Source organism: Tachysurus vachellii, chromosome 4, assembly GCF_030014155.1.
Source record: "Tachysurus vachellii isolate PV-2020 chromosome 4, HZAU_Pvac_v1, whole genome shotgun sequence".
NCBI lineage: Eukaryota > Metazoa > Chordata > Actinopteri > Siluriformes > Bagridae > Tachysurus > Tachysurus vachellii.
In genome coordinates, this window is record NC_083463.1 from 15850681 (window position 1) to 15872167 (window position 21487).

Sequence of the window (21487 nt, forward strand, 5' to 3'; positions counted from 1 at the left end):
TCTGCCAATGCTGACCCATGTCATTCCTGACTGAAGAATTATAATGAATTGCTTTCTGACATCCTAAATACAGCTAACATTTGAGCAATTAAGAAATTGAAAGCCTACATTAAAAGAGAGGGCTTGGTCTTGCTTTTTTGTTCCTAAACCTAAGCTTTAGGTGACTTATTTGGCTTATTTGTTTGTTTGTTTTTCTGTCTGTGTTCAGAGTTATAAGTAAAAACACTCAACACTACAATTAGCAACCTGCAGAACAAGCTTTAAAGCTAGTCATAGGCTTTAAAACTGACCAGTGTAGTGCAGAGCTTTAATTTTTCTATTAGCATATCTCCCTCTCCAAGAAATCCTATCTAACCCAGTTTATCCCTTTACATGTTCAGAATTCTTTCCCCCTCACTTGGTACACCATACCTTCCTCCTTATCCGTAACCTCTGTTACCCTCTTGCCCTCCTCACAATTAAATGCCTTCTCTCCCAGCCGTCCGCTGGACTACTCGATGCTGCAGGGGGATCTGGAGGCCCTATGGTCTCCACTCCATAGCATTGCCACTCTGCAGCAGATCGGACGCTCCGTAAGGTCAGTGCAGTGAAGAGAAGCAGGTCAGCTGCAGCTCCTCACACAGCACACCGGGGGGAGCTGCTTTACCATAGACTTCAGCCCTGCAGTTCATCCAGGGTCTACATTCATCTCAGAATATGAGTACACAGTAACAGTGCTGCGATACAAGCTAATGCATTTTCTGTCTCAAAGATCCGATATCAGATTCTACCAAGCCTGAGTGCTCAGTACTCCTTGTATGAGATGATTAATGACTATGGCTCTGGATTCTACAACTCTTGAGTGGCTTTCTCTAGTTAATCGATCTGCAGTTAGGTAGACATGTAAAAATTTTTATGCTTTTACTGTCAAAACTCAGGGAAGCAAAATGGGGAAAGCCTGTTCAGAGTTTGTGGACATTGCTCAACCTCACCCTAGATGTCCTTTCTGGATAAATCATAAGAATGGTCATTTTCACTCTAGTTGGATTCGTCCTTTGTTTTTAATTCAGGGGTTTGCAATCTTATCCGCAAAGGGCCAGTGTGGGTGCAGGTTTTCATTCCAATCAATGCAGGAGCCACACCTGAGTCTACCTGGTGATCTTAGCTTTCAATATATATAATGGCTTCTGCTTGATTTTTATAAAAACCTGCACCCACACCAGCCCTATCAGGATAAGATCGTACTCCCCTGGTTTAATGTGATTGTTACCATTAAACATTACCATCACCATTTAATTAATTGTTACCATTGTTACGACTTTCTAAAGCAACTCACATTTATTCAGAGTAGATGAGGGTTAACGGATTAACAATAGCAGCTTGACAGTTCTGGGATCAAACTGCTGAGTGGCCACTACAACTGACACATCATGTTTGTCATAGACTGATGAATTGTAATGAATAAATCAGTGAATAGAAAACCTTTTTAAAGGATTTATATTACAGCATTGTTGAACTGGACAGTCAGACGGTGTTGATTAATTTTCTATTATAGCACAGATCAGACAGCGAATCCAGCTGCAAGAATATATATTAATGCCATTACAGATTAAATCAGATAACCGCCTCTCTCTTAAGGAGATGTTTATTTAACATTTATCAGAGAAGTCTTGGGTGTCAGATTCTTTTGATTCTGGTTTCTCAATAACACAACATGCTGCATTTTGTCTTCAAACTTCAAGATGGAGAAAAAAAATACAGTGAACAGGTAAAAGCTGTGTCCTTTATTAATAAACCGATACTTTTAAACATGTTAAATAAGTGGAATAAAACACTTCAGGACCTCCTGTTATGGGAAAATAATCTTCATGGTGGCAAGAGTAACTCTGCTTCATGTCTGCAAAGCCTACCAAGACATGGCTGTCCACCTAAACTGACAGGCCGTGCAAGGAGAGCATTAATCAGAGAAGCAGCCAAGAGGCCCATGGTAACTCTGGAGGAGCTGCAGGGATCCAAAGCTCAGGTGGGATAATCTGTCTACAGGACAACTATTAGTCGTGCACTCCACAAATCTGATCTTTATGGAAGAGTGGCAAGAAGAAAGCCATTGTTGAAAGAAAGCCATAGGAAATCCCGTTTGCAGTTTGCGACACAGCAAGCATGTGGAAGAAGGTGCTCTGGTCAGATGAGACCAAAATTGAACAAAATTCAAAACATTATGTGTGGCGGAAACCTAACACTGCACATCACCCTGAACACACCATCCCCACCGTAAAACATGGTGGTGGCAGCATCATGTTGTGGGGATGCTTTTCTTCAGAAGGGACAGGGAAGCTGGTTGGAGTTGATGGGAAGACGGATGGAGCCAGATATAGGGCAATCTTAGATGAAAACCTGTTAGAGTCTGCAAAAGATTTGAGACTGGGATGGAGGTTCACCTTCCAGCAAGACAATGACCCTAAACATACAGCCAGAGCTACAATGGAGTGGTTTAGATCAAAGCATATTCATGTGTTAGAATGGTCCAGACCTGAACCCAATTGAGAATCTGTGGCGAGACTTGAAAATTGCTGTTCACAGACGCTCGCCGTCCAATCTGACTGAGCTTGAGAAATTTTGCAAAGAAGAATGGGCAAAAAATTTCACTCTCTAGATGTGCAAAGCTGGTAAAGACATACCCCAAAAGACTTGCAGCTGTAATTGCAGCAAAAGGTGGTTCTACAAAGTATTGACTCAGTGGGTTAGGGGTATCAGTAAAGGGGGCTGAATACAAATGCACACCACACTTTTGAGATATTTATTTGTAAAAAAAAATTTGGACACCACTTATCATTTTCCTTCCACTTCACAATTATGTGCCACTGTGTGTTTGTCTATCACATAAAATCATAATAAAATACATTTTTGTTTGTGGTTGTAACGTGTCAAAATGTTAAAAAGTTCAGTGGGTATGAATACTTTTGCAAGGCACTGTAAATGCAGAACCCAAACTTGTATGCCATATTTTTGTCTACATCAGCTTTACAAAGCTTTTTCTTCATGGCTTAACTTATTCCATTTGCTTTGTATTTATAAACGCACATTGGAAGGCTAGAGTAACATCAGGAAATAGTCACTGTTACATAGGCAAATTCAAATATATTCTCTTCTGTTTTGCTCCTCTCTTCTCAGTTGTCTTCCATCTCTGCGAGAATTCTCTGGGAATCGCAGTGTGGATAATTTGGACTGTATTGGAGGTTCTGTAAGCTCATCATTCCCACGCTGGGATGATGACGACTTCAGTCAGGGCTGCAGCACACTTGGACGCAACAGCTGCATCAGCCAGGTCAGAAGTCCACTGTATGTTTTGCATGAGTGTGTGATATCATAGCCCGTGCAGATCTTTAGAAATAATCATATCTTGACAAGTTGACAAGTGTACGCATTTATAATTTCATAACAGTTTTAGAAACATGGTCCAATGCCTAAGTGGCTGTGAAAAGCATGAGATTAGCCTCTGAGTCATTTCCACCCTGTCTCACTCGTATCCCAACTGACAAATGATCAATTAAAGAAGCGTGGATTAATGAATAAAGACCACCAGAATGAATTGGCTTTGGCTATTAATGCTACTGCTTGAGTGGTGTTGACAGGATCCTATTCATGCAAAATGAAAAAAAAAATCACTGTGACTATTAATAGAAATATATGATGCTCAGTTACTGCAGAAAATTAGCCTCAGCATTGATATTCATTCATTTTCTACCGCTTATCCGAACTACCTTGGGTCACGGGGAGCCTGTGCCTATCTCAGGCGTCATCGGGCATCAAGGCAGGATACACCCTGGACGGAGTGCCAACCCATCGCAGGGCACACACACACACACTCGGGACAATTTTCCAGAGATGCCAATCAACCTACCATGCATGTCTTTGGACCGGGGGAGGAAACCCCCAAGGCACGGGGAGAACATGCAAACTCCACACACACAAGGTGGAGGCGGGAATCGAACCCCGACCCTGGAGGTGTGAGGCAAACGTGCTAACCACTAAGCCACCATGCCCCCAGCATTGATATTATGTCAATGAATTCCTCTTTTCTTTACTCTTAAGAGCTTGTTTTATTTAGTCTGCCAGAGGGATAAAAAATATTTAAATACTTGCATCCAAGCTATTTTACTGATAATTACTTTGAAGTGTCTGTAAACTTCACTTCAACTTTATTTAATAAAGTATTTTTAATTAAATAGAAAAAAATAATTAAAAGTTAAGGAGTAAGCCAGACATATACTGAGCATTCCCCACCTTCTCCCACTATTAAGACTTGAGTTTAGTTGCGACAGCACAGACTTAAATACATATACTTACATATATTAACTGTGAACCTTCCTCTGTACTGATAACACCCCACAAGGTCACTTTGTCTCTTCAGATGCGGGATTCAGAGTTGAACCAACGCTATGGAGAAGACTCCTGTTCAGAATCTGTGTTCGGAGAGATGCACGCACTCACACGCTCTCACTCACGGGCAGAGGACCCTGATTTGCCCACCTGCTTCCGTTCCCGAAGCCATAGTTACCTACGCGCCATCCAAGCTGGCTGCTCCCAAGATGATGACACAGCATCACTTGATTCAGATTCACCACCACCCACTGCTACAACTGTACGCACTTACAGCACCAGCACCGGTGAGCATCGAAGGGGTGTGTGTTAGCCTAGTGGTTAAGGTGTTGAGCTATCAATCAGAAGGTTGTGAGTTCGATCCCAAGTCCACCAAGCTGACGCTGTTGGGCCCCTGAGCAAGGCCTTTAACCCGCAATTGCTCATTTGTATAAAAGAAATTTAGATAATGTAAGTCGCTCTGGATAAAGGTGTCTGCCACATGCTGGATCATACAATTATCAGGTCATATGACTGCAAATCTTTCTCTAGGAGCTTTGTTTCCTTTGTTTCCTAGTAATGAGCATCACAAGATTAGTGGATTCTGTGAGATCTATGAAAGTGCCTTTTCTGGCAGTCTATACGATTAGGAAAATATCTGAGCACAAGTGATGTGTGAAATTCAGTCCTGATGCCAATATTCAGTATCGAATCAGTACATCCCTGATTTAATTATATAAGAGCTGAACCGCTCTTTTAACACTTTAGTCAACATTCTCACAATATCTCACGCTGAGACAGAGAGATATAAGAAGAGATGGAGGGACACAAGGAAAAGAAACGAGGAGGTGCGGTTTAGAAAATGAGAAGCATCGCTGTCTTCATTCACTATTTGCGTCAGACATGGGCGGGAGTCTAGAGATATTACCACGCTATTGCGTGACAGGCTTTTAAGGCACCAGGAACCAATCACATCCTCGGGTTTCCTTGACCGACAGCTTAGTTATCCAATGACACGCATCTTCTCCGACCAATTCTCCAATGGCCAATGGGAGAGGCGTTTCTCACAATCCTTTCTTTCCGCGACGTGGACCACGATACTGACCGTCTTACGGCGAATACAATTTAACCCGTTTTTATAAAAAAAAAACACCCTGAGGTGTTTAGAAAATGTTATTTTAGCGTGACCCGGGAAGCGTGGATTCGAGTGGAGGTTTATTCGTTTGAAACACGGATGCGCTGATCTCCAGATACGTGATGGGTGTTAAATAGGTGACTACACTTCTACATCTCCTACTGTTTTGTTATATTATGGCGGTCTGATGTAGGGTTTGTATCCCTGTGTAATTTGTCAGCTGTTTAAGTTTCTGTTTCCTGAGCGTTGCGCCGGAAAGGTTCTTACAGTAACGGATGCTTTTCTGTAGCAGCCGCCTACCTGCCAGTGTCTCAGCTCAGTCTGAGGTAAACCAGAGCTCACACCCAGGTCTGAACCACTGACAACAGGGAATGAAATTAATCCATCGGCAAGCCGGGTTTTGTCATGACACGGTACACCAGCACGGTGTGGTTTAGTTGATCTGTTCGTTATGTTTATTATCTAGCTTTGTATGAGTTATTATTCCTGTCAGAATTCGACCGTTGGGCTGTTCGTCAGAGCACGTGCGCGCGCCTCGAGCTCAACGGGGTGGTGTCAGTCAGCCACGCAGCGGCCACGCCCACTGTCCCACAACAAAAAGCCCCGCCCCTCTGTCCCACAACTAAAAGCCCCGCCCACTTCCTACACACCCGAAGGGACTGTCCGAAACTCCTCCGAGTCTGATCGCTCTCCCGAGGTCTCTGTTACATTCACTGTTAAACTCCACTTCTGGCTTTATTCCATAATCTTTGTGTCCATAGAGCAAGTGGGTGAGTATCCCATTAAACTCATTTGTATATGTGTCTCTAAATTCTGGATTCTGGTCTGTCAGAAGTGTGTTGATTAACGTCTATAACTTTTATTTTATTATTTTATTCATGCGTTTCATTTTACAGGGACTTAAATATAAGCCGAAGGCGCCACATAATCTATAAACTTAAAATATACAGATTTACAGACACAAAAATGTGCTAATTAGGAAAGAGAAATGTATCATTGATAGCAAGATATATTTATTTATTAACAAAATAAAGGTATATCTCAGCTTTCATCAGTTTGTAACTATAAGACAGGACAAAAGGGTTGTGTTTTTTTTTTTTATTATTATTATTATTATTATTAATAACTTTGAGAGAGACTGGAGAACGTTTATAGCTGGAATAATGTGAGCGAAAATAACTTGTCATGTGTATGTTCATAATATTACCTGTAGCTAGAAGCGATTAAAAACCATGACAAACAAAACAAAAACAAAAGTGCTGTGGTGTAAGAATTTTAGTATCTACAGTAATATATAATCAACAGGAACGAGGAAATAGTAATAGGCCACACTCACAATTACCCATCATGGATTGTTTTTCTGTGCTTGTTCCCAAAACTAACCTTACTTATGAGTTAAATATCGTATGTATCTAAGATACTGAACATATGAGGCTTGACCGTTCGTTCAGACGAGGAGACGTTAATCTCAGTAGGTTTGGGTTACATCACAGTAAGAGTCAAATCTGTGTGTGAACATTTGAAAGTAAAATATCCTTCAGATTTTATATTGCTGTGCTATAAAGTATAAAAGATTGATAAGTGTCAGTATGAAAGCTATATATTTGTGTACATCATAGCAGCCAGTTGTTTATGCAAACAGTCCGCCCTGCTTTTACAATCAGAGGAACTCTGTATAGTATGGATTTCCTCACATAGCGTTCGCTGTACAGTGTCACAGAAACCTTGTTTTGTTTACTAGATTTGTGTCTGTTATTTTAAAAAAGCAGAATACATGGGGTTTAGAAAGATTTGCTCCGGTATTAACATGCCAGAGACACAACAAAAGAAACCTACAGATGACTTAAAAACATTACAGCTTCTCACATGACAATCACTTATTTCATCCCTGGCACCTGATCTTAAAAGCACTGCTGCAGGGCGCTGAACATGTTACAGCCTTTCAATACAAGATTTTTCATTATATTTTACATGTTGTTTTCTTTGGGGTTCTAAAAGCAGTTGTGGTGTGGTAGTGAAGGATATCTCATAATGTTTTGGGATGTCTGAACACCATCTCACTATTTTCTCACAAGCATGATTTACACTGGGTCTGTGCTCTTGCAACACAAAGATAAAGCTGTTTAGTTATTGAGTAACTTCTTCATCTACACACCTGTGTGTCTGGACCAAGGTTAGGTTTGTCATTGTCTGAAAGTTTAAAGAGATTCAGAGATTTTTAAGTCTGGCTTTCAACCAACTTTTTGTGGTGTTTTAAGTGTTCAGTGCATCTATTACTAACGTGCGTTAATTTGAGACTACTTTGATATTTGTAAGCAATTACTGACCATATGCATTTTTATTATTTAAACTTGACCATTATATATAAAATCAAAAATTGAACATAGACAATGGAGAGTTTAGTGAGAACAGGTTGAGCTTCCTTTCATGACATTACTCTCTTGTCATCTGATACTGTGGTAATTGTTTTAACCAAAATATTTCATGCAAACATACCGAGACGAATGCACATACTGTAAAACCTGTTTTTACAATCTGAACATTTGCTGTAAAGAAAAGTAAAAGATTTCATATCTGTAGCAGTCGGCACTTCATAAACGTCTGGCCCTAATGTTGAAAGTAGGAAAAGTGACCAAACAAGATTGGCTTGTTATTGCTGATACATGAAGACAAATCTCTCAATTCTTTTTATTTATTGTCATTTTCCATTTTGTAGCATCTACCACACAAAGCCTTTTTTTTTTAAAATATTTCACATATGCTATGGATGTTTTTACATTTGCACCATACAGTGATAAACATGACTATCTTCATCAGTGTAAACATGCAGAAATTTAGAAGAACTGTGGGGGGAAAACTGAATAATATCTTTAATAACATGTGATGTTTTTGGTAAGATCATAAACACTTTGTCTTTCGAGTATGGTGTTTGTGCGTGTGCACGCGTGTGTGTGTGGTTCAGAGATTTGATTATTTTTCCCTCATCATCTTTACACAAAGAATCTAATCAACCCAGACATTTTTTAGTGACCGTGGCATTTTCAAACAAAGTTTACTTGCCTGTTAGCATAAATTAATGGTGGTAAAAATGTCCATCTGACTACACTGTAAATTAGCATTTAATTAGTATTCATCTTTGTTACAGATTTTCTGAGCAGATGGTGCGCTTGAAGGTTCTGGAGGGTTTTTTTTTTTTTTTTTTTACCAGGCAGGGGTGCGAATATGGCAGTGTGCCAATGTGTATTTTGGCCATCGGCTTGTGGGCAGAGTGAGTTGGCAAGTCATGCACTGCCTTAACTGTTGGGAGCATATTGTAGAGGAGAGAAAGAGACATGTAAAAACCTTAACATGGATCATAACAAGGGATGGGCTATGGGAAAAATAATTGTGATAGCACGGGCGGATCTTGTGTTTACCAAGTTATCACTGTGCAGCAACCTTTTAGCTCGCGTACATCATTTAACATTAATAGAGTAACGAGACGCTGACGGAGCATTTACTGGCGGATGTTCTTCTGGCCCTGGGTAAGAGATGATATTCCGAGCTTCATAACTGTGTTTTGCCTTTATGCCTGAGTGCAGGAAAGACTCAAAGAGAATGCAGAAGTGGGCCTATTTTTGTGCATCTTCATTACACATGCGTTATAATCCAAAAGTGTCTATGAAATTCAAGTATGAAGATTTTATTCAGGAGTTAAAAATTTTCAGTTTTACATTTAGATGTTTATAGAACTAGATAATTTTGCACAAATAAAACAGTGAATCCTGTTCATTACTAAGAATGAATCCTTTATGAACAGGATATTCTGATCAGTAACCTAATCCAAGTGCACAGACTTTTACTCTCCGTTAAATGCCTGTGGATTACTGATTGTCACCATGAACATGAAAAGTAATCACGTTTCACCTCCCTGTTCTCTTAAACAATCCCCAGCTATAAGCAAATAAATGCACAGTCTTTCATTGAGAATTCTATTGTGTATACAGTATTGTACTAAATATTATGCTGTTAAGAAAAGACGCCAGAGAAGTACAGTAAAAGAAGTACGCCAAAGAAGTACAGTAAACAACTAAAACAATAAAAATCACACATCTTTTCACATAGAACTGTCTAATTAGAAGGCCACTCATATTCACTTGTGTTATTCACAGCTAAGGAAATTATAGCATAGTCATTTCACTTAACTGCATTTTCTGGGGTGGTGGAAGGAAACCGGAGAACCCAGAAGAACCACATGGAAACGTGAAACTGCACGCAGACACTAAGCCGAGCTCAGAATTGAACCAACGACCCTGGAGCTGTGAGGCAGAAATAGTATTCATTACAACAGTACACTTTTTTTTTTACATAATTAAAAGCGGTAGTATATTCAGACGTGTATACAGGCTTGACAACCTTACAGAGACTTACTCGGTAGAGCTGCCTTCTATGCACACCCTTGATTTTAATGGTACTTCCGCGTAGATAATATGTGGTTCAGTGTGTTATTGGCATCACAGATCCTCAGCCATGTTTAGCCTGGCTGATGATAATGATTAGGCCTCCATCTGCTTAATTGCATGGCACATAATAAAAGCTCTGGCAACAAAATCGGTTCTTGTATCAGAAATGGGAGGATTTTTTCATTCAGAATTTCAGCTGTCTTCAAGAAGGCAGTAATTGGTTGCATCTAAGCCTGGTTTCTGTTTGCTGCTCAAGTTTTAAAATTGCTGTATGTACAAGGCACTTCAGGAGGCATGCATTATTTAGACTTACATTTCAGACTTGGACGCAAGGATGTTGCGCATTGAATTCATAAATATGCAGTGTGCTGCAATCACACTTTAGTGTAGCTCTTCCTGTAGTAAATAACACTTGTCTCTCAATCCCTTATGTCAATAAACATGTGAGATGTTATTAGCTGGCTCTGGAGAGGTTGGGCTTGATTAGTGGGTGTTAATGTGGTTTCCTGTGCATCCTCGTTTCCTGGAGGCCTAATTCATACAGAACTCCACTTCCATGCTATATTTGGTTAACCTAGGCACCTAAGATGTTTTGGTTTCCGTCAAGTCTGTCAAAGATGCCAGATTTAGCCTGTTGCTGAGGTCTTGTGGAGGAGTTATTTAGAAGACGTGACACTGAGCGGGGCCTGGAGCATCATGTCGGTATGCAGACAGTAAACCAAGTCATCCCTCTCTTTTTCTTTCTACTTCAAGAACTCGTTCCTTTCAGACAGTCATAAATTACATAATATTGACACCCATTACTTTAGTGATGATGCATAATATCCTGAATAGCTGTATATACGTATGTACACTCATGTCTGAATGTGTAACCGAGTCACCACAAACAGCAGTTCCTGTCTTCCCGGGAGCTGTGAGTCAGGAGATCTACTGTATGCTGTGCAGTTCAGCAGCTCGAGTCCAATCCATAGTTACATGTTGCAGCCATGAAATAACAGGAAAGGATGAGAAGAGTTCACTCTGAGCCAAGTTTGGATGAAGGAAGATCATGGAATCATCTGGGTTCATATTGATCTGACTGCTTGTGACTGTCTGGTTATGGCCAGCTCTCTGTGCAAGAAACCACTTTAATATTTGCTGTGGTCAAGTTAGAGCTGCTCAAGTCATCCTATTTTTATCTTTCGATCAATTTTTGGCTTTCAGGAGATTAATCGCAATCAATTGGGACCTTATCTAAGTTTAGCTTATTGTGTCTGTGGAATGTTTTATCTCCATCTGGGAACCAAATATCCTATTTCATGAAGTTTAACCTTGAGGTGGCATTTGGCTTCATTTTTTACTTAAACAATACATATTCAAATTTAAAAATCCAAAGAAGGTTTTCTGAGGTTAAGATTAGGAGTAGATATAGGCATACAATTTTTAACAATAGTAACATTTAAATGAAGTCCCTACATTAGACAGACACTCCATGTGCGGTGAATTCTTTCGTTTTGAACGTAGTGTTAACACATGGGGGGGGTTTAAGGTGTTAAGTTCTGCTGCATATTAACAGCATGACTGCTAAATTCCTTTGTGCAGTCTCATCACTGAGGCTACTGTCAGCAAAGCTGTCAACAAATCCTAGTGATGCTTGAGTGAGAGTTTGTGTGTGAGAGTAAGTTACGAACATGCACATGGGCATTTAGCACCTTTAGTTTTAGTTTTTAGTTAGTAATCAGCGTCACTCCAATCATCTGACGTAATTTCATCCTTAGTAATGTAGTTGTACTGAAATCGCTGCTAACCATGCTGTTATTCATGTTTATTCCATGTTTTCAGCATTTTTTTCTAAAGCCAAATCTGTAAAAATAAATAAATAAATGTTTTAGTGTCCTGTATGCAGAGACGGCTGAATCCCACAGCATATGTTTTCTGAACTGTTCCAGCTTTGAGTCTGTAAACTGATAGGTCAGTAATTTGTGGCTTTGTACATGAACTGTAGTTAGCTGGAATCCAGTATTGTTCAGCCACAGGGCCTTATAGAGTAGAAGATGGAGGCCTTCGGCTCCATCATGGTGGCTGGGCTGCAGTAGATTATATTTGTTGTTTATCCAATCTTAAACAATAATTAGTTTAGCTTTTTGGGCCACTGCAGATCCCTACAAATTGAGGACAGAAGTGTTTATACATTGTTAGTGACTAACTTTTTTTTTTATTGCTTGGGGTTTTCTTTGGTGTTTCTTTCCTAGATCTGGTGAAACTGCTTAGTACTCTAATAATAAGGTCAATATATGGAGGCAAGTATACTGCAAATGAAGACTGTACCAAAAAAAACAACAGTAAGTACAGGAAACCAAGTTATTTTTATTACACACACTTTATTTTGCTTTACAGAATCAGTCTGACCTAAAACAGGGTTCTGTCAGTTGGAATCAATCATGCATGATATAGCTATTTAATTGGGTCATTATCCATTCATTCTTAATGGTATTCACGCTCTTCAAATAAATCATCAAATGTTTATATGCATAACTGAAGAATCTACATTTTCTGTCCTATTATATAAGGATAACGTCCTTATTTCCCTTTTTTTCTCACTGAGTTCTGTTTCTTCGAGTTCTGCCATGCGTCGTGTCCCAGAGTTGACCTGACAATTAACGCTCTCTCTCTCGAGTCACACCCAAGCATGCGAGTCTACTCAACATTTCACAGGATGGCTGTAAGAATTCTGGACAGGAACCAGCTTGTCATAAATCTGTCACACATCACTGCTAATGAGAAGGTTTGTGTACGTCTGTGAGGAATTCATTTAAATGTCTCTCGTCTTCACTGTCACCGTAACCGCTGTATGAAACGACCAGAACCTGTCGAGTTGCAGTATCAGTTGTTGCTTCATCGTACGTAAGCTGAGCTTCAGAGGCTCAGATATTGCAACAATTTAAAGAGTTGCATTTATAAATAAAAAATTGTAATCGGATATTTGAAACGTTTGCTTTACACCTGCAGTTTCTGTATGTGAGTTCTTGGTTGATTTGATTTGATTTGAAATAGCCCTGTATGTGCTTGGCTATGGCACTGGCTCAGGTATTTTATTTTCTTCCAGCTAAATCAGGGCTTTACTTCCAAGCATTAGGATTCCTCACATATGCACTTAACACAGCACATGCTGAGTCTGCAAAGAGCGAGGGACTGTAGCTGGCTGCTTCAGAGGTGCGGCAAAACTCCCAAAGCTCCAGGCAAAAATCTAGTCTTTAGAAGGTTTGGTATGTGGAGCAGTCACTATACAAGTTGCTGTATAGAAACAGTGTCATTAGAATGAGCACTTTAAAATAAACCTGCCGTTTATGTTACTGCTAGAACTGTTGTCAGAGATGTGCTATAGATGGTTCAACTACACCTTCTTATTTAAGAATTAAAATAAGAACATAAATATTATTAATCGTCACCTTCTCAACCAATCCGAATCAAGCGTTCAACTGTCTTAGCAGGACTCTTTCTAAAAAACACAAACTGGTCTGACATCAGAAACAAAATAATTATGGGTTATGTTTAGTATTATAGTTTAATAAGTCTGGAAGTGACCTCATGTTTTTTTGTTTTTTTTTTACCAGTTCAGGTGTGTCCTTATTTGTGAAAGCTGTTTAAAGGGAAGTTCTGAGTCAGCCGCCAGAGCTTAAAACCATGTATCGTCTTACACAATCCATTAACAAGCTATTATAAAGTCAGCAAAGACTACCCAGCATGGTCTAAAGCCTAATCACTCAGCAACAGTGGAGGTGTCGGTGCCCGTATGACGTGAGTCATGATGCTGTAAACTTGATTACTGGTTGACTCGGATGTACTCCATGTTTCTTTCTTTAGACTGGAATTCCCCATTCACACACAGTATATTTGATACAGCAACTGAACGCAAATATATTCGAATAAAAAAAAGGGGTTAAAGTGCAGAAGTACAGAAAGTTTAAGTTTAGTTGAAATGAGTGAGTAGAAGTTTGCATTAACGTATCTATAATGCAGTGTGTTTCCGGTAACCTGGGCATGATAAAATAATCTGTCTGGGGAACTCATTAGAATTATCAGATAGCTGTGTGTTTTAGCTGATGGCAGAACATGTCACCTGTCTAGTTTCGGGGAGTCTGTTCCCAGTGTCAACTCACATACTTGTTCATGGCTGAATTATGTTATCTTCTGATGTTGTATTAGATTAGCTTATTAGATTTACTACAGCCTCAAGCCAGTCTGACCCTTCTTCTCTGACCCATCAGCTCTGTCTTAATATATTTTTGCCTCATTCTATGTAAAATCTAGAGACTTTTGTTGTGTGTGAAAGTCCCTGGAGATCAGCAGTTTTTTAAATTCTCAAGCTGGCCCATCTGGCACCAACTATCATGTGACTGTCATAGTCACTGGGTCACATTTCCCTCCAATCTTTTGTTTGATGTGAGCATTACCTGAAGCTCTTGACCTTCTCCTGATCTTCATGTTGCTTGTGACATGATTGTCTAGTTGGATAATTTCATGAATGAGCAGGTGTAACTGTGTTCCTAATAAACACTGACTGGAGAGTGTCTAAGCTAATGTGCTTATTTGCCTATTATTGCTCAGGATAAATCTTGTCTTGATACCGATTAAGTAGTGAAGTTATTGAGTTTATGTCTCTGGTTGTGACTGATTCCTCGACACAGAAAGACTTGAAACATACACACACACCCACACACACAGAACAGCAACACTTAGGATGGATCACATTTAACAGCGGATCTTTTGTGTTGCATGTTTAACTTAATCTCTCTCACATGTTTGCACAGGACTTTGAATACCTGCTATTGGACAAAACAGGAACAGAAGTTCTTTCATGGCTTTGTAATAGTCCGCTCTCTGTCTGTCTGCATGCTTCATGCTTCTTGTCAGGGTTTATATTTTAAACATGGTTGGGATTTAAGTCAAACATTGTTTTCTGACGTGCACTGGTGATGAGATTTACACACAAGCTACATATGCTTAGGCAAGTAAACATCGACTTTACTAGACAGCTGAAAACAATTACAGCACTAGCTCATTATGCATGGCATGCAGAGAACTAAACCTAAAATTGTATGAACAAAAACGCACACATGGGAAAATTTCTTGAGAACTTCTTTGCCGTCCTTTTACCAATTGCTAGCAGGCTGTCTACTGGCACCGCCCATATTCCCCAAAATATGCTTCTGTTTCCTCATGCTGAGACACACACACACACACACACACACACACACAGCCTTGAACACTTATACACATGACTGCAGACACCACTTTACACACTCTCATAAATCCCCCCCACTCCATCCAAAACACACATTCACATGTGCGCTCACCCACCTACTGAGACACAGGGCTGAAATAACAAGCATAGTGTTGGACAAAGGGGAGGAGGGCGGCATATTTGCGTCACAGCACAGCGTACAGTAAATATTTGTAACCTATGCACATGCAGCGAGGTATGGAAATGGTTTTCTGTTATTAAAGCAGGATATTTAATCAGCAGTAAATCAGCACTTCATCACAGGTTGCGTGAGCTCTGCTTAATAAATGGTAAATGCTAAACACAGTACGTTCAGCCTTTCATCTCGTTTGCCCTTAAACAAGCAGCACATTTCCCTCTGTGTTTAATGTGGTGAAATCTGTGCACCTATACATCAATTTTATTGACTTCAAGATCAACAGTTTATCTGGAAAAATGAGACATGAGAAGAAAGAGAGCACACTGGTGTAATTAGTGGAAAATTAGTGCAGTCAGTCATAACTTTCCTGCATCAACTTCATTTCCTGGGTTTTTATCCGCATGCATTTCTATCACAAATGCTTTGGGGTGTGGGTTGAATGAATCCTTTATTAACAAAATTCCATGACCTCTCTCTCGCGCTCTCTCTCACACACGCACACAGATACACATACACAGACAGAGAGAGGGGTGTTCAGCGTTTCCTGCTCCATATTGTAGTTAGTACTCAGTTAACATCTTCAAGATTAAAATAGACAGACTAATAAAAAGAATGTCGCACATTAGCAATGTTTTTGTTGAATTGTGTATGTAATAGTAAAGTTTCATTTTACACTCTTCTGTGCAGTCTCAACATGTATAACAACGTGTAAGAAGATAGCCCCGCCCCCTGTCCCTCCTCGCAATTCCAACTCCAAGCCCTTCATTTCAGTGACTGTGCAGAGCAGCACCGAATCGGCACAGGACGGTTACCTGGACAACCACGACCGCAAGAGCCAGACGAACAGCAGCTCATCAGACAGCAGCCTTACAAAAGGGTCACGGTCTCACCCACCTGTGCTTGGACCTCGTGATCCACAGATTCCAGCAGCTGTGGTGCTTTCACCCGACTCTTCTCGTGAGCTGCAGAATGAGCAGGTGAAAGCAGGAGGAGCAACAGACGAACCCAGGACGGAGCCTGTACCCCGTCGCAAACTTTCCTCTATTGGAATACAGGTGAGTGCAAGTTTTATGGAGTTCTTTTGTCTCTGCAACATTAAAACATGTTGATAACGGACGGATCACAGACTAATATTGTAGCCATTGTGACTGTTTTTATTTATCTTGAATGTCTCACAAGTCATTTTTGTTTATGGAGTAAATAAAACCCTGAATATATTCTTATTTTATATTCATAAAAGGTTTTTTGCATATTGTGTTACGTTAAACTTTTTGTAATTGTCTTTCTGAGCTTTGGAACTCATGAATCTCACTAAACCCTATACTCTTTGATGAAATAATAGGTGGACAGCATCCAGGAAATTCAGAACCGAGTCGAGACGCCGCCGCCATTGGCCAGATTCCAGTCGATTGGAGTGCAGGTGGAGGACGGCTGGACGTGAGTACTTCCTGTCTCAGTTTTCTCCTTTCCACTTTCTGCAATACAGTAACATTATATTTTATTAATATCTGACTAGAGGAAGAAAATGGCAGCTATTTGTGCGAGATAATATTTAATCAGTATTAGCACACAAGTATGAATTATAAAAATACTTTTGCTCTACAGACAAGCCATGCTGTTTAACACTGCTTGCAAAGATAACTGTCTATATATATATATATATATATATATATATATATATATATATATATATATATATATATATATATATATATATTCACAATTATATTCATGTCCAGCTAACGATACTTCTTGCTTCCTGCCAGATGCATCGTTTTCTGCTGTAATAGTAGCTACTAAAATTCAGCACATTTTAGTTTGGTATTGAGATGTTTGTTGTTCTGTGCATAGAGTACATTACAGATAAAACATAATCTAAGGAATGGCTTGTTTACTACAACGTTTTGTCTAGAACAGAATATTGAAAATGACAAGAACTGATATTATGCATAACTATTAATTGTGTTTTTTATTTTATTTACTAATGCCTTTTCTTTTGTTGTTGTTGTTTTTTCTACTCCCAGACTCAGCCGCTCCAGTAGTATGGCATCTAAGCAGGAAACTGACTCAGACACACAAGATCTCTCTCTTAATTCTGTCACCAGTCTTACATCCATTAACACTTCCAGACCCGCTGAGAAGAAAGTCATGGTCAACAGTGCTAGCCAATCTGTGGACTTCCACGCTCAAATCTCTCTTGACAATGGTAGCCACGACGATGATGTTGTGACAACCAGCGGTCCTTCCCGCCAGCTCCTGACTAATCGCTCGACAACAAGAAGTAGCTCTTCCTCATTTTCAGAGAGTTTAGACCCCGCACTTGACCCATCCTCCCTGCCTCCGCCTGACCCCTGGTTGGAGAGTGGCAATGGGACTGGAAACGGAGGCCCCACACACACGTCTTCAGCTGGCATGTCGGCATGTCGGAGAGATGGGCATTGGTTCATGAAGCTGCTGCAGGCAGAGACTGCACGGATGGAAGGGTGGTGCAAACAGATGGAAGAGGAGACCAAAGAGCACCAGCTCTCTGAGGAGGGTAAGAAATTTTGATGTGCCTGTGTTGTGTGCACAATTACTGACTGCTCAGATGTGCTAAAAGTACCTGAAATGTCAAATTTTGCACTAAGAATTTCGTATCTATGGTGGTATCTCAGCATAAATATTTGATCTGTGCTACAATCTTTCAGCAAACTATAAAAAACAGCACCATCTGGTGGTTTTCTACATAGCTCAGGTTGTAAAGTGTCCAATGTTCCAAAAGACAAAGTGTCCAATGTTCAACAGTTCTTTCTTTAGCTGTTTTATCAATGAGGTATTGATGTACACTACATTTCACTGAATTATTTTTTCAAGCTCAAGGTATGCAAATTTACTACATTTAAGACCCAGCTCAAGACTTGCATGTGATGAAATTAGAATTTGTTTATCGGCACGTCAGTGGTAAATTTGCATTGGTAGGTAGATATAAAGATTGGATTTTGGTGTAATTAATGAATGTGTATTGGCGGATTGTTGTAATTAAATTGGAGATAAGAGCAGAAGAAGAAAACACAAAGAAGGACAAAGACAAAATAGATTTTTTTTCTCCAAATTTCAAGTTGTCTTTTCACAATCAGCACTACTTTCATACGTAACACTGTTATAGCGTCTTATAAAAGAAGAATCTAAATCCAAATGGGACAGAGTAACACATTTTCTCTGGTTGTAGACTGTGCGCACAAGGTTGTGTTGTATGTGTTTATGGTTTAGAAGGTATGTAGTGTACAGTATGTTTTTCTCACTGTGTGTGTGTGCAGTGCTGGGTAAGGTGCGCAGTGCAGTGGGCAGTGCTCAGCTCCTTATGTCTCAAAAGTTTCAGCAATTCAGAGGGTTATGCGAACAAAATTTGGTGAGTCTTACTCTCTCCCTCTCTCTCTCTCTCTCTGTCCCCCTCTATCTCTATCACTCTCTTTTTTTTATTCCTCTCCCTCTCTCTCTTTCCCTCTCCCTCTGTTCCCCTCTCTCTCTCTCTCTCTCTCTCTCCCTCCCTCTCTCTCCTCTCTCTCTCTGTCCCTCTTTCCCTCTCTCTCCCTCTCTTTTTCTCTCTCTCTCTCTCTCTCTCTCTCCCTCTCTCTGTCCCACACCACATATGCACAAATGTCTGTTTATTACTGATTTACACACAGACAGACAGAAGTATACAAGCCTGCTGTACGTCTGAAGAATGATACCCACTTCCATTAAGATAACTATTTAGTAACCTGTTTTCTAACACCAAAGCATATTACATGTAGATTTACAGCGTTTGGCTCTTATCCAGGGCAACATACAAAAGTGCTTTGAATTCTGTCAGTGAAAACATCAACACTGGTTCACTAGATCATGCACTAAGGAACCCATATAAAACAATATAATATAAAAATATAATATTATAATATAATAATATAAAAAAAGAAATATAGCACTTTTTTAATTATTTTTTGTTTATTATTTTAATTATTAAATCTGCTTATTAGAATGATGGCTATGGACAAATATTTGTAGAGATGTTAATGATTTGTTAATGTTAATTATCTGTTATCAGTTTGAGAGCGAAGCCAAGAATACACAAGGTTGAAGTGTCTATAATTACATAAATAACAATAGTTAATAATCTGTGAAAACTTTAACAGCTACAACATTCAACATACAAAAAAAGCTTGGAATGATTAATGATTTAAAGTTTCAGATCAGACGGACAACTACTGGATATAATTTTAAAAAGGTTCTAAAGACATTTTTATAAGATGGATTTTTTTTGTGAATTTATTCTATTTTATTTGCATTTGGTATTGATTTTTTTTTAATGTCGTGTTTCTTAATTGATTTGTATTTTCTTATTGTACTTCCCTACTTGATGATTATTTTGTCTTTTATTGTCATTTGTTAAATAATCAGTTGGAATAAGTGGGCATCAAGCTGATATATTTAAAGTAGAGAAAGCTGTAGGAAGATGCTTATGTGCTTCTATTTAAGGACATGTAGAGCTAAGACGTTAAAATGATCCATGACTTCTTAAACACAAGTGACACAATTTTAGCTGTATCTGACATTCAGACACAAACCCAGCTTTTTGGAACACTGCCAAGACACACATTTTTTATTTTTATTTTTTTTGCAGTAATAATGCCACTAATCTCACCTCATTGCCTGTGTACATATTTAATGTGATTTGCTTATATTATTTATTTCTTTATTTATTAAGAGATTTCCAACAGACAGCACACACAAATAGTTCAGAATAAATTGATCTTGAAATCCTTGAATATAAACCTAGCCACTGCCACACAAGGCGTGTTTCAGTAGGAAATAAAACACCTGAGCACATACTGTACACTAGGGACACACTGTGGACATTTAATGTTGTGTAATGTCTGGGAAACAATTTAGTTTGTGTTCTCATGTTTGTGCTGAAGACTTGTCTCTGGAAATCTCTGAGCTTCATCTTAAAGCCCTCACTACAGTTAACACATCATCTCATTTACACAACTGAGCTGTTGAGGGTCAAAGGCCTGTACTAAGATTAAATTATAACCAACTGATCAATGGTCCAACATCTAAACCAGTGCTGTTAGACAGCATAACACACCGGAATATTTTTTATTTGAATGGGTTTCCTCCAGGTTCCATAGGTTTCCTCCAGGTTTTCCTGTTTACTCCCAACTCCTAAGACCATGCCTTTAATTGGATGATGAATTGGCCCCTGGACCGTAGGCTAATGTGTGCCCAGTGTTACACTGCCCTCTTGTGTACAAAGAAATTAAGACATATGACAAACAAAAACATTTATCAATTAACATTTATTCACCCTTCTACTCTAAGCTCTTTATCCTGAGTCACTGTGGAACTGGAGTCAATCCTAGGAACACAGAGAGCAAAGTGGGATTGGAGTATCAGTTCGTCTTTGTGCATCACACCCATTAGCACATTCATATACAACTAGGAGCAATTTAGGTCTTTAGTATCCCATTTTGCTCCACATGATTTAAATCTAATTCTAATTAAGCTGCAAGTGTGTTTTTTTTTTGTTTTTTTTAATTTATTTATTTATTTTTCCTTTCTTTCCTTTCTTTTCTTTTTTTTTTTTATTTTTTAATTAATTTACTCTCTTGCTTTTTTCGGTAGAATGTGAACGCTAACCCGAGACCGACAGCTCAGGACTTGGCAGGATTCTGGGACCTTCTGCAGCTGTCAATAGAAGATATTAGTCTCAAGTTTGACGAGCTCTACCAACTCAAAGCCAATGACTGGAAACTGGACCGAGATTCTCCAGACAAACAGGTACAGGTTATAAAGAGAATTCAAGTAGCTATACTGGTGCTATATACATTTTTCCATAGTCAGTGCCTGGCATCACTAAAGTAGTAAAGTGGCTTATAAATAGTCCAACTGTTTTATCATCCAGTCGTAGTAAGCATGTCATGTACTTCATTTATTGAAATTTCTTATAAAAGCACAATGACTTAAGGTTACTGACCAGTAAGAGTTACGTAAAGTTAATAAATGTTACTTAACTAATGTTTACCTATGTGCAATAGAATTACATTAAATAAGATATAAACAATATATATATATGTCCTCAACCCGATTATCTGGGCTAAAATCTACTCTGAAATTGAACAACTCTAAATAGTAATAATGAGCAGCTTATT

The 21487-nt window shown here is 39.2% G+C and overlaps 1 protein-coding gene across 4 annotated transcripts in view; it reads left to right on the plus strand.

Annotated features, from left to right (window-relative positions):
* dlgap4b (discs, large (Drosophila) homolog-associated protein 4b) overlaps window positions 1-21487 on the plus strand; it is a 36441-nt gene that overhangs the window by 10852 nt on the left and 4102 nt on the right. Inside the window, exons 5-12 of one of the 4 annotated variants that reach the window (XM_060868009.1) lie at window positions 479-577; window positions 3151-3304; window positions 4391-4646; window positions 16005-16372; window positions 16660-16754; window positions 17342-17853; window positions 18614-18705; window positions 20961-21116. In XM_060868009.1, the coding sequence (XP_060723992.1) occupies window positions 479-577; window positions 3151-3304; window positions 4391-4646; window positions 16005-16372; window positions 16660-16754; window positions 17342-17853; window positions 18614-18705; window positions 20961-21116 (1732 nt within the window). Of the gene's footprint in view, window positions 1-478; window positions 578-3150; window positions 3305-4390; window positions 4647-5645; window positions 6244-12146; window positions 12237-16004; window positions 16373-16659; window positions 16755-17341; window positions 17854-18613; window positions 18706-20960; window positions 21117-21487 lie in introns of those variants that run through there. The other 3 variants (XM_060868007.1, XM_060868006.1, XM_060868008.1) reach the window with 3 other exon arrangements.